General features: G+C 48.7%; 1 protein-coding gene across 2 annotated transcripts in view; it reads right to left on the minus strand.

Moving 5' to 3' along the window:
* Positions 1–17,882, minus strand: part of fam193b (family with sequence similarity 193 member B) — a 41,054-nt gene that overhangs the window by 15,990 nt on the left and 7,182 nt on the right. For both annotated transcript variants that reach the window (XM_038993379.1, XM_038993378.1), the window contains exons 4-6: positions 15,319–15,531; positions 13,923–14,487; positions 9,647–9,836 (exon numbers count right to left, since the gene is read on the minus strand). In XM_038993379.1, coding sequence (XP_038849307.1) covers positions 9,647–9,836; positions 13,923–14,487; positions 15,319–15,531 — 968 coding nt within the window. The remainder of the gene's footprint in view (positions 1–9,646; positions 9,837–13,922; positions 14,488–15,318; positions 15,532–17,882) is intronic.

The following is a 17,882-nucleotide window of genomic DNA, read 5'->3' on the forward strand; positions in this document are numbered from 1 at the left end:
CCGTCACACAATGAATTAGTTCAACTAAATCAGGCCTTCACTACCTACCTGTACTTTGTGTTGTTCAAGGTAGGCTATAGCCCCTGTTGCTGGAATGACAGTACTATATTGAAGAGAAGTTTAAGGACAAGCTGCTATAGCTAACGTTAGCCTAAATGGTTCACTGCCTATTTCACCAGTCGTGGTATATTCTTCATCCCTGTATCCCACAAAACAAATGAGCTAGCTAACAAGTTCATGATAATTCATTGACGGGGAGAGAGACAGATGCGAAGAGGAAGTGAATCCCTTTGTGTGTGCGTGTGTAAAAACATTTTGGTCTCTGTGACAATTTACTTTATTGTAGAGCCAAATAAATAAGACTGATAAAGTGCTGAAACATGTTTTTCTCCCTCAGGGTTAGATGGTGAAGGGACTGGGCAGGCTCATGGATCTGGTGTCCAGCACTGGATCCAAGATGGCCGCCACCATGGAGCCCTCAGCTAAGGTAAGAGCCGACGACCTAGTAGTTTGTTAGTGATCTCTGTGTTCGTTTGTCAAAGAGTGTTAAATTCATTCATATCAATATGACTTAAATCCTTATTTCCCACTGCCAGCCGGGCCTTCAACAACACCAGGTCGCAGTCAACACACGACACTACCCAGTCGCTTTTGCACAATAGTACTGTACTATTTTAGACGCCTCTCTGTCACAGTTTAACTTTAGTCCGTCCCCTCGCCCCGACCAGGGCGCGAACCAGGGACCCTTTGAACACATCAACAACAGTCACCCACGAAGCATCGTTACCCATCGCTCCACAAAAGCCGCGGCCCTTGCAGAGCAAGGAGAACCACTACTTCAAGGTCTCAGAGCGAGTGACGTCACCGATTGAAAGGCTATTAGCGCGCACCACCGCTAACTAGCTAGCCATTTCACATCGGTTACATCTCTACAGTTATTTGTGTTTGTGATGCTTGACCAACTCATCTCTCATGCCATCCAGTGTTATATATATATATATATATATATCTATAGCAAAATCAAACAGATCATTCTTTAATGTTTTTCTTTAAGGATTTGTTGTTGGCGGTTCATAAATCGCACTGAAATGTATTATTTTGTCTCCAATTCAAATACAGTGCATTTCGGAAAGTATTCAGACCCCTTGACTTTTTCCACATTTTGCTACGTTACAGCCTTATTCTAAAATTGATTAAATAGTTGTTTTCCCTCATCAATCTACACACAATTACTCATAATGACAAAGCGAAAACAAGTTTGTAGAAATTTTTGCAAATAAATAAAACTTCCCTGAAATGTAACATTTACATAAATATTCCCTTTACTCAGTACTTTGTTGAAGCACCTTTGGCAGCGATTACAGCCTCAAGTCTTCTTGGGTATGATGCTACAAGCTTGGCACACCTGTATTTGGGGAGTTTCTCACATTCTTCTCTGCAGATCCTCTCAAGTTCTGTCAGGTTGGATGGGGAGCGTTGCTGCACAGCTATTTTCAGGTCTCGCCAGAGATGTTCGATCGGGTTCAAGTCCAGGCTCTGTCTGGGCCACTCAAGGACACAGTCCTTTAGGTGCCTTTTGGCAAACTCCAAGTGGGCTGTCATGTGCCTTTTACTGAGGAGTGGCTTCTGTCTGGCCAGTCTACCATAAAGGCCTGATTGGTGAAGTGCTGCAGAGATGGTTGTCCTTCTGGAAGGTTCTCCCATCTCCACAGAGGAACTCTGGAGCTCTGTCTGAGTGACCATTGGGTTCTTGGTCACCTCCCTCACCAAGGCCCTTCTCCCCCGATTGCTCAGTTTGTCCCGGCGGCCAGCTCTAGGAAGAGTCTTGGTGGTTCCAAACTTCTTCCATTTAAGAATGGTGGAGGCGACGGTGTTCTTGGGGACCTTCAATGCTGCAGACATGTTTTGGTGCCCTTCCCCAGATCTGTGCCTCGACACAATCCTGTCTTGGAGCTCTACATACAATTCCTTTGACCTCATGGCTTGGGTTTTTGCTCTGACATGCACTGTCAACTGTGGGACCTTATATAGACAGGTGTGTGCCTTTCCAAATCATGTCCAATCAATTGAATTTACCACAGGTGGACTCCAATCAAGTCGTAAAAACATCTCAAGGATGATCAATGGAAACAGGATGCACCTGAGCTCAATTTCGAGTCTCACAGACAAGGGTCTGAATATTAATGTAAATACGGAAGATTTTTTTTTTTTTATTATTATTATTTTTTTTTTTAAATACATTTGCAAAAAAAATCTAAAAACCTGTTTTCACTTCATCCTTGTGTAGATTGAAGGGGGGGAGAAACGATTTAATCCCTTTTAGAATAAGGTTGTAACCAAATGTGGAAAAAGTCAAGGGGTGTGAATTCTTTTCCGAATTCTCTGTATATGTACCTATTATTGTACAGTATAGTCATTTGTTCTAATAATGATTATTTAATACAAAACAATACCAGCAGTTGCGGTGCACGTATCTGCTGCAGAATAACGAGAGACATGATAAAGCAAGATTTGATCAGTCACGAAAAATAAAATAAAAAGGGCTGAAAACAAATTGGCTCTATCTAAAAGAAGATGGAGAAAAAGCAAAAAAAAATACTGAGGTTTTGGTGCACCAATGTGTAGCTGTATGATATGGAGCGACGTGTGGCTGTATGATATGGAGCGACGTGTGGCTGTATGAAATGGAGCGACGTGTGGCTGTATGATATGGAGCGACGTGTGGCTGTATGATATGGAGCGACGTGTGGCTGTATGATATGGAGCGACGTGTGGCTGTATGATATGGAGCGATGTGTGGCTGTATGATATGGAGCGATGTGTGGCTGTATGATATGGAGCGATGTGTGGCTGTATGATATGGAGCGATGTGTGGCTGTATGATATGGAGCGATGTGTAGCTGTATGATATGGAGCGATGTGTAGCTGTATGATATGGAGCGATGTGTGGCTGTATGATATGGAGCGATGTGTGGCTGTATATGGCGCGATGTGTGGCTGTATATGGCGCGATGTGTGGCTGTATATGGCGCGATGTGTGGCTGTATATGGAGCGATGTGTAGCTGTATGATATGGAGCGATGTGTAGCTGTATGATATGGAGCGATGTGTAGCTGTATGATATGGAGCGATGTGTAGCTGTATGATATGGAGCGATGTGTAGCTGTATGATATGGAGCGATGTGTGGCTGTATATGGAGCGATGTGTGGCTGTATATGGCGCGATGTGTGGCTGTATATGGCGCGATGTGTAGCTGTATGATATGGAGCGATGTGTGGCTGTATGATATGGAGCGATGTGTGGCTGTATATGGAGCGATGTGTGGCTGTATATGGAGCGATGTGTGGCTGTATATGGAGCGATGTGTGGCTGTATATGGAGCGATGTGTGGCTGTATATGGAGCGATGTGTGGCTGTATATGGAGCGATGTGTGGCTGTATATGGAGCGATGTGTGGCTGTATATGGAGCGATGTGTGGCTGTATGATATGGAGCGATGTGTGGCTGTATATGGAGCGATGTGTGGCTGTATATGGCGCGATGTGTGGCTGTATATGGAGCGATGTGTAGCTGTATGATATGGAGCGATGTATGGCTGTATGATATGGAGCGATGTGTGGCTGTATATGGCGCGATGTGTGGCTGTATATGGCGCGATGTGTGGCTGTATATGGCGCGATGTGTGGCTGTATATGGAGCGATGTGTGGCTGTATATGGAGCGATGTGTAGCTGTATGATATGGAGCGATGTATGGCTGTATGATATGGAGCGATGTATGGCTGTATGATATGGAGCGATGTGTGGCTGTATATGGAGCGATGTATGGCTGTATGATATGGAGCGATGTGTGGCTGTATATGGAGCGATGTGTGGCATGGAGCGATGTGTGGCTGTATATGGAGCGATGTGTGGCTGTATGATATGGAGCGATGTGTGGCTGTATGATATGGAGCGATGTGTGGCTGTATGATATGGAGCGATGTGTGGCTGTATATGGAGCGATGTGTGGCTGTATATGGAGCGATGTGTGGCTGTATATGGAGCGATGTGTGGCTGTATATGGAGCGATGTGTGGCTGTATATGGAGCGATGTGTGGCTGTATATGGAGCGATGTGTGGCTGTATGATATGGAGCGATGTGTGGCTGTATATGGAGCGATGTGTGGCTGTATATGGCGCGATGTGTGGCTGTATATGGAGCGATGTGTAGCTGTATGATATGGAGCGATGTATGGCTGTATGATATGGAGCGATGTGTGGCTGTATATGGCGCGATGTGTGGCTGTATATGGCGCGATGTGTGGCTGTATATGGCGCGATGTGTGGCTGTATATGGAGCGATGTGTGGCTGTATATGGAGCGATGTGTAGCTGTATGATATGGAGCGATGTATGGCTGTATGATATGGAGCGATGTATGGCTGTATGATATGGAGCGATGTGTGGCTGTATATGGAGCGATGTATGGCTGTATGATATGGAGCGATGTGTGGCTGTATATGGAGCGATGTGTGGCATGGAGCGATGTGTGGCTGTATATGGAGCGATGTGTGGCTGTATGATATGGAGCGATGTGTGGCTGTATGATATGGAGCGATGTGTGGCTGTATGATATGGAGCGATGTGTGGCTGTATGATATGGAGCGATGTGTGGCTGTATGATATGGAGCGATGTGTGGCTGTATGATATGGAGCGATGTGTGGCTGTATGATATGGAGCGATGTGTGGCTGTATGATATGGAGCGGTGTGGCTGTATGATATGGAGCGATGTGTGGCTGTATGATATGGAGCGATGTGTGGCTGTATGATATGGAGCGATGTGTGGCTGTATGATATGGAGCGATGTATGGCTGTATGATATGGAGCGATGTATGGCTGTATGATATGGAGCGATGTATGGCTGTATATGGAGCGATGTATGGCTGTATGATATGGAGCGATGTGTAGCTGTATGATATGGAGCGATGTGTGGCTGTATGATATGGAGCGATGTGTGGCTGTATGATATGGAGCGATGTGTGGCTGTATGATATGGAGCGATGTGTGGCTGTATGATATGGAGCGATGTGTGGCTGTATGATATGGAGCGATGTGTGGCTGTATATGGCGCGATGTGTGGCTGTATATGGCGCGATGTGTAGCTGTATGATATGGAGCGATGTGTAGCTGTATGATATGGAGCGATGTGTAGCTGTATGATATGGAGCGATGTGTAGCTGTATGATATGGAGCGATGTGTGGCTGTATATGGAGCGATGTGTGGCTGTATATGGAGCGATGTGTGGCTGTATATGGAGCGATGTGTGGCTGTATATGGAGCGATGTGTGGCTGTATATGGAGCGATGTGTGGCTGTATGATATGGAGCGATGTGTGGCTGTATATGGAGCGATGTGTGGCTGTATATGGCGCGATGTGTGGCTGTATATGGAGCGATGTGTAGCTGTATGATATGGAGCGATGTATGGCTGTATGATATGGAGCGATGTGTGGCTGTATATGGCGCGATGTGTGGCTGTATATGGCGCGATGTGTGGCTGTATATGGCGCGATGTGTGGCTGTATATGGAGCGATGTGTGGCTGTATATGGAGCGATGTGTAGCTGTATGATATGGAGCGATGTATGGCTGTATGATATGGAGCGATGTATGGCTGTATGATATGGAGCGATGTGTGGCTGTATATGGAGCGATGTATGGCTGTATGATATGGAGCGATGTGTGGCTGTATATGGAGCGATGTGTGGCATGGAGCGATGTGTGGCTGTATATGGAGCGATGTGTGGCTGTATGATATGGAGCGATGTGTGGCTGTATGATATGGAGCGATGTGTGGCTGTATGATATGGAGCGATGTGTGGCTGTATATGGAGCGATGTGTGGCTGTATATGGAGCGATGTGTGGCTGTATATGGAGCGATGTGTGGCTGTATATGGAGCGATGTGTGGCTGTATATGGAGCGATGTGTGGCTGTATATGGAGCGATGTGTGGCTGTATATGGAGCGATGTGTGGCTGTATGATATGGAGCGATGTGTGGCTGTATATGGAGCGATGTGTGGCTGTATATGGCGCGATGTGTGGCTGTATATGGAGCGATGTGTAGCTGTATGATATGGAGCGATGTATGGCTGTATGATATGGAGCGATGTGTGGCTGTATATGGCGCGATGTGTGGCTGTATATGGCGCGATGTGTGGCTGTATATGGCGCGATGTGTGGCTGTATATGGAGCGATGTGTGGCTGTATATGGAGCGATGTGTAGCTGTATGATATGGAGCGATGTGTAGCTGTATGATATGGAGCGATGTATGGCTGTATGATATGGAGCGATGTATGGCTGTATGATATGGAGCGATGTATGGCTGTATGATATGGAGCGATGTATGGCTGTATGATATGGAGCGATGTGTGGCATGGAGCGATGTGTGGCTGTATATGGAGCGATGTGTGGCTGTATGATATGGAGCGATGTGTGGCTGTATGATATGGAGCGATGTGTGGCTGTATGATATGGAGCGATGTGTGGCTGTATGATATGGAGCGATGTGTGGCTGTATGATATGGAGCGATGTGTGGCTGTATGATATGGAGCGATGTGTGGCTGTATGATATGGAGCGGTGTGGCTGTATGATATGGAGCGATGTGTGGCTGTATGATATGGAGCGATGTGTGGCTGTATGATATGGAGCGATGTGTGGCTGTATGATATGGAGCGATGTATGGCTGTATGATATGGAGCGATGTATGGCTGTATGATATGGAGCGATGTATGGCTGTATATGGAGCGATGTATGGCTGTATGATATGGAGCGATGTGTAGCTGTATGATATGGAGCGATGTGTGGCTGTATGATATGGAGCGATGTGTGGCTGTATGATATGGAGCGATGTGTGGCTGTATGATATGGAGCGATGTGTGGCTGTATGATATGGAGCGATGTGTGGCTGTATGATATGGAGCGATGTGTGGCTGTATATGGCGCGATGTGTGGCTGTATATGGCGCGATGTGTAGCTGTATGATATGGAGCGATGTGTAGCTGTATGATATGGAGCGATGTGTAGCTGTATGATATGGAGCGATGTGTAGCTGTATGATATGGAGCGATGTGTGGCTGTATATGGAGCGATGTGTGGCTGTATATGGCGCGATGTGTGGCTGTATATGGCGCGATGTGTGGCTGTATATGGAGCGATGTGTAGCTGTATGATATGGAGCGATGTATGGCTGTATGATATGGAGCGATGTGTGGCTGTATGATATGGAGCGATGTGTGGCTGTATGATATGGAGCGATGTGTGGCTGTATGATATGGAGCGATGTGTGGCTGTATATGGAGCGATGTGTGGCTGTATATGGAGCGATGTGTGGCTGTATATGGAGCGATGTGTGGCTGTATATGGAGCGATGTGTGGCTGTATATGGAGCGATGTGTGGCTGTATATGGAGCGATGTGTGGCTGTATATGGAGCGATGTGTGGCTGTATGATATGGAGCGATGTGTGGCTGTATGATATGGAGCGATGTATGGCTGTATGATATGGAGCGATGTGTGGCTGTATATGGAGCGATGTGTGGCTGTATATGGAGCGATGTGTGGCTGTATATGGAGCGATGTGTGGCTGTATGATATGGAGCGATGTATGGCTGTATGATATGGAGCGATGTATGGCTGTATGATATGGAGCGATGTGTGGCTGTATATGGAGCGATGTGTGGCTGTATATGGAGCGATGTGTGGCTGTATATGGAGCGATGTGTGGCTGTATGATATGGAGCGATGTGTGGCTGTATGATATGGAGCGATGTGTGGCTGTATGATATGGAGCGATGTGTGGCTGTATGATATGGAGCGATGTGTGGCTGTATGATATGGAGCGATGTGTGGCTGTATGATATGGAGCGATGTGTGGCTGTATGATATGGAGCGATGTATGGCTGTATGATATGGAGCGATGTGTGGCTGTATGATATGGAGCGATGTGTGGCTGTATGATATGGAGCGATGTGTGGCTGTATGATATGGAGCGATGTGTAGCTGTATGATATGGAGCGATGTGTGGCTGTATGATATGGAGCGATGTGTGGCTGTATATGGCGCGATGTGTGGCTGTATATGGCGCGATGTGTAGCTGTATGATATGGAGCGATGTGTAGCTGTATGATATGGAGCGATGTGTAGCTGTATGATATGGAGCGATGTGTGGCTGTATATGGAGCGATGTGTGGCTGTATATGGCGCGATGTGTGGCTGTATATGGCGCGATGTGTGGCTGTATATGGAGCGATGTGTAGCTGTATGATATGGAGCGATGTATGGCTGTATGATATGGAGCGATGTGTGGCTGTATGATATGGAGCGATGTGTGGCTGTATGATATGGAGCGATGTGTGGCTGTATATGGAGCGATGTGTGGCTGTATATGGAGCGATGTGTGGCTGTATATGGAGCGATGTGTGGCTGTATATGGAGCGATGTGTGGCTGTATATGGAGCGATGTGTGGCTGTATATGGAGCGATGTGTGGCTGTATATGGAGCGATGTGTGGCTGTATGATATGGAGCGATGTATGGCTGTATGATATGGAGCGATGTGTGGCTGTATATGGAGCGATGTGTGGCTGTATATGGCGCGATGTGTGGCTGTATATGGCGCGATGTGTGGCTGTATATGGCGCGATGTGTGGCTGTATATGGCGCGATGTGTGGCTGTATATGGAGCGATGTGTGGCTGTATATGGAGCGATGTATGGCTGTATGGTATGGCTGTATGATATGGAGCGATGTGTGGCTGTATATGGCGCGATGTGTGGCTGTATATGGCGCGATGTGTGGCTGTATATGGAGCGATGTGTAGCTGTATGATATGGAGCGATGTATGGCTGTATGATATGGAGCGATGTGTGGCTGTATATGGAGCGATGTGTGGCTGTATATGGAGCGATGTGTGGCTGTATGATATGGAGCGATGTGTGGCTGTATGATATGGAGCGATGTGTGGCTGTATGATATGGAGCGATGTGTGGCTGTATGATATGGAGCGATGTATGGCTGTATGATATGGAGCGATGTATGGCTGTATGATATGGAGCGATGTATGGCTGTATATGGAGCGATGTATGGCTGTATGATATGGAGCGATGTGTAGCTGTATGATATGGAGCGATGTGTGGCTGTATGATATGGAGCGATGTGTGGCTGTATGATATGGAGCGATGTGTGGCTGTATGATATGGAGCGATGTGTGGCTGTATGATATGGAGCGATGTGTGGCTGTATGATATGGAGCGATGTGTGGCTGTATGATATGGAGCGATGTGTGGCTGTATGATATGGAGCGATGTGTGGCTGTATGATATGGAGCGATGTGTGGCTGTATGATATGGAGCGATGTGTGGCTGTATGATATGGAGCGATGTGTGGCTGTATGATATGGAGCGATGTGTGGCTGTATGATATGGAGCGATGTGTGGCTGTATGATATGGAGCGATGTGTGGCTGTATGATATGGAGCGATGTGTGGCTGTATGATATGGAGCGATGTGTGGCTGTATGATATGGAGCGATGTGTGGCTGTATGATATGGAGCGATGTGTGGCTGTATGATATGTATTTTCCCCCCATCACTACTATACCTACCGCGTTGTGTCCGAAGAACTCACAGTAGCAGCAGTCACAGTACTTCCCATCCTTCTGGTTGTTTGAGGAGGAAGCACAGGAGCTCCTCTCCGAACTAGAGTCCTCGTCCTCTCCCTCCTCCAGCTCCGAAGGGGGGTGACACAACCCCCCCACCCCGTTAGACAGCTTATGTCCTTTACACGCCTGGTCCCTGGAGCATGGATACAGGATACAGAGACAGACAGACAGACCATGCTTAGTTAGGTGACATTCTTAATTCAGCAGTGATGACAGGTAGAACCACGACCATGTCTTATCACTAGATTCTAGAGCAGCGATGACAGGTAGAACCATGACCATGTCTTATCACTAGATTCTAGAGCAGCGATGACAGGTAGAACCACAACCATGTCTTATCACTAGATTCTAGAGCAGCGATGACAGGTAGAACCACGACCATGTCTTATCACTAGTCTAGAGCAGCGATGACAGGTAGAACCACGACCATGTCTTATCACTAGATTCTAGAGCAGTGATGACAGGTAGAACCACGACCATGTCTTATCACTAGAGTCTAGAGCAGCGATGACAGGTAGAACCACGACCATGTCTTATCACTAGATTCTAGAGCAGCAGCAGTGATGACAGGTAGAACCACGACCATGTCTTATCACTAGATTCTAGAGCAGCAGCAGTGATGACAGGTAGAACCACGACCATGTCTTATCACTAGATTCTAGAGCAGGGATGACAGGTAGAACCACAACCATGTCTTATCGCTTCTAGATTCCATCTGAAAGAATGTCTCTGTTCTAGTATCTCATGTAAATCATTTAAATCCTTGCATGTTTGCGTGAAATGGGGCTGAAATTTCCAACTGAATTTAAACAATGTCACAGCATTTGGCATAACCTGTTAAATAGTTTGAACATTTAGAGTGCTTGTATTAGATTATTAGCAATCGAATACAAACATTGAACCGAGTACTTACCCCATCCCTACTAGACTCTATAATAAACCTTTGTTTTCCTCCATCACACTCCCATGAAACCATCTTTACTCACTACTTACACTGAACAACAATATAAAACGCAACATGTAAAGTGTTGGTCCCATGTTTGATGAGCTGAATTCTACAAAAGCTATTTGGAATTGTTTTTAAAAAGGTCACATCAAGGATCATTTAGCTAGTTGATATGGAATTTTAAAGACCCCTTTTGAAGTATTAAAAAATATATATACATTTTTGGTCTTACTGCTATTAGCCCATACAAATGCATTGAATAACAGATTCACTATAGGGAACAACAGATAGTCCTAAAAAAACATCAAGATAAATAAAGATAAAGATAGATAAAGATCAGGATATTTAAACATGTATTTCACCCTTTATTTGTCATTAAACAGTCTCCATATACAGTATACTTCCATTCATTTTTTTCAAATGGTACCGGGGGACATTCAGGGGCACAGAAATCGACTCTAGGGGGTAAAACAGCATGATCATTACACAGGTGCACCTTGTGCTGGGAACAATACAAGGCCACTCTGAAATGTTCAGTTTTGTCTCAGAACGCCACAGATGTCTCATGTTTAGAGGGAGCGTGCAATTGGCATGCTGACTGCAGGATTGTCCACCAGAGCTGTTGCCAGAGAATTTAGGTTAATTTCTCTACCATAAAACGTTGTTTTAGAGAATTTGTCAAACCGGCCTCACAACCCGCAGACCACGTGTAACCACACCAGCCCAGGACCTCCACATCCAGCTTCTTCACCTGTGGGATCATCTGAGGAGTATTTCTGTCTGTAATAAAGCCCTTTTGTGGGGGAAAACTCATTCTGATTGCCTGGACCTGGATCCCCAGTGGGTGGGCCTATGCCCTCCCATGGCTATGCCCCTGCCCAGTCATGTGAAATCCATAAATTAGGGCCTAATGAATTTATTTCAGTTGACTGATTTACTTCAAACTGTAACCCAGTAAAATCTCTGAAATTGTTACTATTACTGCACATTCCACGAAAACATCAACCTACCAACGGAACACCACTACCGTAGAAACACCAACCTACCAACGGAACACCACTACCGTAGAAACACCAACCTACCAACGGAACACCACTACCGTAGAAACACCAACCTACCAACGGAACACCACTACCGTAGAAACACCAACCTACCAACGGAACACCACTACCGTAGAAACACCAACCTACCAACGGAACACCACTACCGTAGAAACACCAACCTACCAACGGAACACCACTACCGTAGAAACACCAACCTACCAACGGAACACCACTACCGTAGAACCACCAACCTACCAACGGAACACCAATACCGTAGAAACACCAACCTACCAACGGAACACCACTACCGTAGAAACACCAACCTACCAACGGAACACCACTACCGTAGAAACACCAACCTACCAACGGAACACCACTACCGTAGAAACACCAACCTACCAACGGAACACCACTACCGTAGAAACACCAACCTACCAACGGAACACCACTACCGTAGAAACACCAACCTACCAACGGAACACCACTACCGTAGAAACACCAACCTACCAACGGAACACCACTACCGTAGAAACACCAACCTACCAACGGAACACCACTACCGTAGAAACACCAACCTACCAACGGAACACCAATACCGTAGAAACACCAACCTACCAACGGAACACCACTACCGTAGAAACACCAACCTACCAACGGAACACCACTACCGTAGAACCACCAACCTACCAACGGAACACCACTACCGTAGAAACACCAACCTACCAACGGAACACCACTACCGTAGAAACACCAACCTACCAACGGAACACCACTACCGTAGAAACACCAACCTACCAACGGAACACCACTACCGTAGAAACACCAACCTACCAACGGAACACCACTACCGTAGAAACACCAACCTACCAACGGAACACCAATACCGTAGAAACACCAACCTACCAACGGAACACCACTACCGTAGAAACACCAACCTACCAACGGAACACCACTACCGTAGAAACACCAACCTACCAACGGAACACCACTACCGTAGAAACATCAACCTACCAACGGAACATCACTACCGTAGAAACACCAACCTACCAACGGAACACCACTACCGTAGAAACACCAACCTACCAACGGAACACCACTACCGTAGAAACACCAACCTACCAACGGAACACCACTACCGTAGAAACACCAACCTACCAACGGAACACCACTACCGTAGAAACACCAACCTACCAACGGAACACCACTACCGTAGAAACACCAACCTACCAACGGAACACCACTACCGTAGAAACACCAACCTACCAACGGAACACCACTACCGTAGAAACACCAACCTACCAACGGAACACCACTACCGTAGAAACACCAACCTACCAACGGAACACCACTACCGTAGAAACACCAACCTACCAACGGAACACCACTACCGTAGAAACACCAACCTACCAACGGAACACCACTACCGTAGAAACACCAACCTACCAACGGAACACCACTACCGTAGAAACACCAACCTACCAACGGAACACCACTACCGTAAAAACACCAACCTACCAACGGAACACCACTACCGTAGAAACATCAACCTACCAACGGAACACCACTACCGTAGAAACACCAACCTACCAACGGAACACCACTACCGTAGAAACACCAACCTACCAACGGAACACCACTACCGTAAAAACACCAACCTACCAACGGAACACCACTACCGTAGAAACACCAACCTACCAACGGAACACCACTACCGTAGAAACACCAACCTACCAACGGAACACCACTACCGTAGAAACACCAACCTACCAACGGAACACCACTACCGTAGAAACACCAACCTACCAACGGAACACCACTACCGTAGAAACATCAACCTACCAACGGAACACCACTACCGTAGAAACACCAACCTACCAACGGAACACCACTACCGTAGAAACACCAACCTACCAACGGAACACCACTACCGTAGAAACACCAACCTACCAAAGGAACATCACTACCGTAGAAACACCAACCTACCAACGGAACACCACTACCGTAGAAACACCAACCTACCAACGGAACACCACTACCGTAGAAACACCAACCTACCAACGGAACACCACTACCGTAGAAACACCAACCTACCAACGGAACACCACTACCGTAGAAACACCAACCTACCAACGGAACACCACTAAGTTCTGTCTTATCACTAGATAGATACTATCACTACATTTTATGAATTTACATTGTTCTTCTCCATCCATCCAAACTAACTACCAACCTGCATGCGCCAGCGGTCAGGTGTTGCCCAGCGGTCAGGTGTTGCCCAGCGGTCAGGTGTTGCCCAGCGGTCAGGTGTTGCCCAGCGGTCAGGTGTTGCCCAGCGGTCAGGTGTTGCCCAGCGGTCAGGTGTTGCCCAGCGGTCAGGTGTTCCACGTTGGAAGAGGGCAGTGCCCCTCCACTGTGGCCATTGCATGGGTGGTTACAGCCCATCAGGGTGGGGCCCAGTTTGCTGTGCTGACCGTTTACAGGAGGAATGTGTGAGTTCTTACATGCCAAGGGCTTATGGAGAGCCCCTGTTGGGCAGTCAGGGCCACCCAGGGCCCCCAGCTTGGCCCCTGCCGCGGGGACGTGGAGGTTTGGTACCAGCGGGGAGAAGGGAGCGTGAGCAGCTAGACCGGGAGAGGAGGAGGATGTGACATGGCCGTGCTGCTGCCCTCCGGAGCTCTGCTTGAGGGGCAGGGGAGAGGAATGCTGAGAGGAGGAGGAGGAGAGGCCAGTGGGGCTGTTGGGGGGGACAGACAGGTCTGAGTGTTGGTGGTGGTCGCTGGGGTGGAATGCTTCGCCTGGAGGAGAGACAAACGTGTTGAGTATATTGGACAAACATAGTTGTGATTCCCGGTGGTTACAGATGTCTGCTTCTGTCTAGAGGTGTAATCTATGGGCCATATCTCTACTTCTCTCTAGATTAATAATCTATGGGCCATATCTCTGCTTCTCTCTAGAGGTGTGATCTATGGGCCATATCTCTGCTTCTCTATAGAGGTGTAATCTATGGGCCATATCTCTGCTTCTCTCTAGATTAATAATCTATGGGCCATATCTCTGCTTCTCTCTAGATTAATAATCTATGGGCCATATCTCTGCTTCTCTCTAGGTTAATAATCTATGGGCCATATCTCTGCTTCTCTCTAGGTTAATAATCTATGGGCCATATCTCTGCTTCTCTCTAGATTAATAATCTATGGGCCATATCTCTGCTTCTTTCTAGATTAATAATCTATGGGCCATATCTCTGCTTCTTTCTAGATTAATAATCTATGGGCCATATCTCTGCTTCTCTCTAGATTAATAATCTATGGGCCATATCTCTGCTTCTCTCTAGATTAATAATCTATGGGCCATATCTCTGCTTCTCTCTAGATTAATAATCTATGGGCCATATCTTTGCTTCTCTCTAGATTAATAATCTATGGGCCATATCTCTGCTTCTCTCTAGATTAATAATCTATGGGCCATATCTTTGCTTCTCTCTAGATTAATAATCTATGGGCCATATCTCTGCTTCTCTCTAGATTAATAATCTATGGGCCATATCTTTGCTTCTCTCTAGATTAATAATCTATGGGCCATATCTCTGCTTTTCTCTCGGAGGTGTAATAAAAGAGAGATCTCACCAGGCGGAGTTGGTCGTCTGCACATGGTCTTGAAGTGCTTTGGGGTGGTTTTACAGAGGTCCCCGGAGGTAGAGAGCGGGTTCCCGGGGGACGAACCACTGGAATTCTGGGAAGGGTGACTGTAGGGGCACACCTTGGCCCCAGGTGTTTTAGCAGATTTCCCAGGAGCCTCATGAGAGCCTCGCTTCTCGTGACACGCTGGTCCCCCTGTTCCTATTGGACCGGAGGGAGGGATAGTGAAAAGGAGGAAGATGAACGTTTGAACATCTTGGCCATGTAACTATCTCCACCCGGCACAGCCAGAATAGGACTGGCCACCCCTCATAGCCTGGTTCCTCTCTAGGTTTCTTCCTAGGTTTTGGCCTTTCTAGGGAGTTTTTCCTAGCCGCCGTGCTTCTACACCTGCATTGCTTGCTGTTTGGGGTTTTAGGCTGGGTTTCTGTACAGCACTTTGTGACTGATGGCCGATTAATTAGGGTCGATTTCAAGTTTTCATAACAATCGGTAATCGGCATTTTTGGACACCGATTATGGCCACATTGCACTCCACGAGGAGCCTGCGTGGCAGGCCGCCCATCTGTTACTCCACGAGGAGCCTGCGTGGCAGGCCGCCCATCTGTTACTCCACGAGGAGCCTGCGTGGCAGGCCGCCCATCTGTTACTCCACGAGGAGCCTGCGTGGCAGGCCGCCCATCTGTTACTCCACGAGGAGCCTGCGTGGCAGGCCGCCCATCTGTTACTCCACGAGGAGCCTGCGTGGCAGGCCGCCCATCTGTTACTCCACGAGGAGCCTGCGTGGCAGGCCGCCCATCTGTTACTCCACGAGGAGCCTGCGTGGCAGGCCGCCCATCTGTTACTCCACGAGGAGCCTGCGTGGCAGGCCGCCCATCTGTTACTCCACGAGGAGCCTGCGTGGCAGGCCGCCCATCTGTTACTCCACGAGGAGACTGCGTGGCAGGCCGCCCATCTGTTACTCCACGAGGAGCCTGCGTGGCAGGCCGCCCATCTGTTACTCCACGAGGAGCCTGCGTGGCAGGCCGCCCATCTGTTACTCCACGAGGAGCCTGCGTGGCAGGCCGCCCATCTGTTACTCCACGAGGAGCCTGCGTGGCAGGCCGCCCATCTGTTACTCCACGAGGAGCCTGCGTGGCAGGCCGCCCATCTGTTACTCCACGAGGAGCCTGCGTGGCAGGCCGCCCATCTGTTACTCCACGAGGAGCCTGCGTGGCAGGCCGCCCATCTGTTACTCCACGAGGAGCCTGCGTGGCAGGCCGCCCATCTGTTACTCCACGAGGAGACTGCGTGGCAGGCCGCCCATCTGTTACTCCACGAGGAGCCTGCGTGGCAGGCCGCCCGTCTGTTACTCCACGAGGAGCCTGCGTGGCAGGCCGCCCATCTGTTACTCCACGAGGAGCCTGCGTGGCAGGCCGCCCATCTGTTACTCCACGAGGAGACTGCGTGGCAGGCCGCCCATCTGTTACTCCACGAGGAGACTGCGTGGCAGGCCGCCCATCTGTTACTCCACGAGGAGCCTGCGTGGCAGGCCGCCCATCTGTTACTCCACGAGGAGACTGCGTGGCAGGCAGACTACCTGTTACTCCACGAGGAGACTGCGTGGCAGGCCGCCCATCTGTTACTCCACGAGGAGCCTGCGTGGCAGGCCGCCCATCTGTTACTCCACGAGGAGCCTGCGTGGCAGGCCGCCCATCTGTTACTCCACGAGGAGCCTGCGTGGCAGGCCGCCCATCTGTTACTCCACGAGGAGACTGCGTGGCAGGCCGCCCGTCTGTTACTCCACGAGGAGCCTGCGTGGCAGGCCGCCCATCTGTTACTCCACGAGGAGCCTGCGTGGCAGGCCGCCCATCTGTTACTCCACGAGGAGCCTGCGTGGCAGGCCGCCCATCTGTTACTCCACGAGGAGCCTGCGTGGCAGGCCGCCCATCTGTTACTCCACGAGGAGCCTGCGTGGCAGGCCGCCCATCTGTTACTCCACGAGGAGACTGCGTGGCAGGCCGCCCATCTGTTACTCCACGAGGAGCCTGCGTGGCAGGCCGCCCATCTGTTACTCCACGAGGAGCCTGCGTGGCAGGCCGCCCATCTGTTACTCCACGAGGAGCCTGCGTGGCAGGCCGCCCATCTGTTACTCCACGAGGAGACTGCGTGGCAGGCCGCCCATCTGTTACTCCACGAGGAGCCTGCGTGGCAGGCCGCCCATCTGTTACTCCACGAGGAGCCTGCATGGCAGGCTGACTACCTGTTACTCCACGAGGAGCCTGCGTGGCAGGCTGACTACCTGTTACTCCACGAGGAGCCTGCGTGGCAGGCTGACTACCTGTTACGCGAGGGCAGCAAGAAGCCAAGGTAAGTTGCTAGCTAGCATTAAACTTATCTTATAAAAAACAATCAATCTTAACATAATCACAAGTTAACTACACATGGTTGATGATATTACTAGTTTATCTAGCTTGTCCTGCGTTGTATATAAATCGATGCGGTGCCTGTTGATTTATCCTCGAATCACAGCCTACTTCGCCAAACGGGTGATGATTTAACAAGCGCATTCG

This window comes from Salvelinus namaycush, chromosome 5 (genome assembly GCF_016432855.1).
Source record: "Salvelinus namaycush isolate Seneca chromosome 5, SaNama_1.0, whole genome shotgun sequence".
In the NCBI taxonomy this organism is placed as follows: Eukaryota; Metazoa; Chordata; class Actinopteri; order Salmoniformes; family Salmonidae; genus Salvelinus; species Salvelinus namaycush.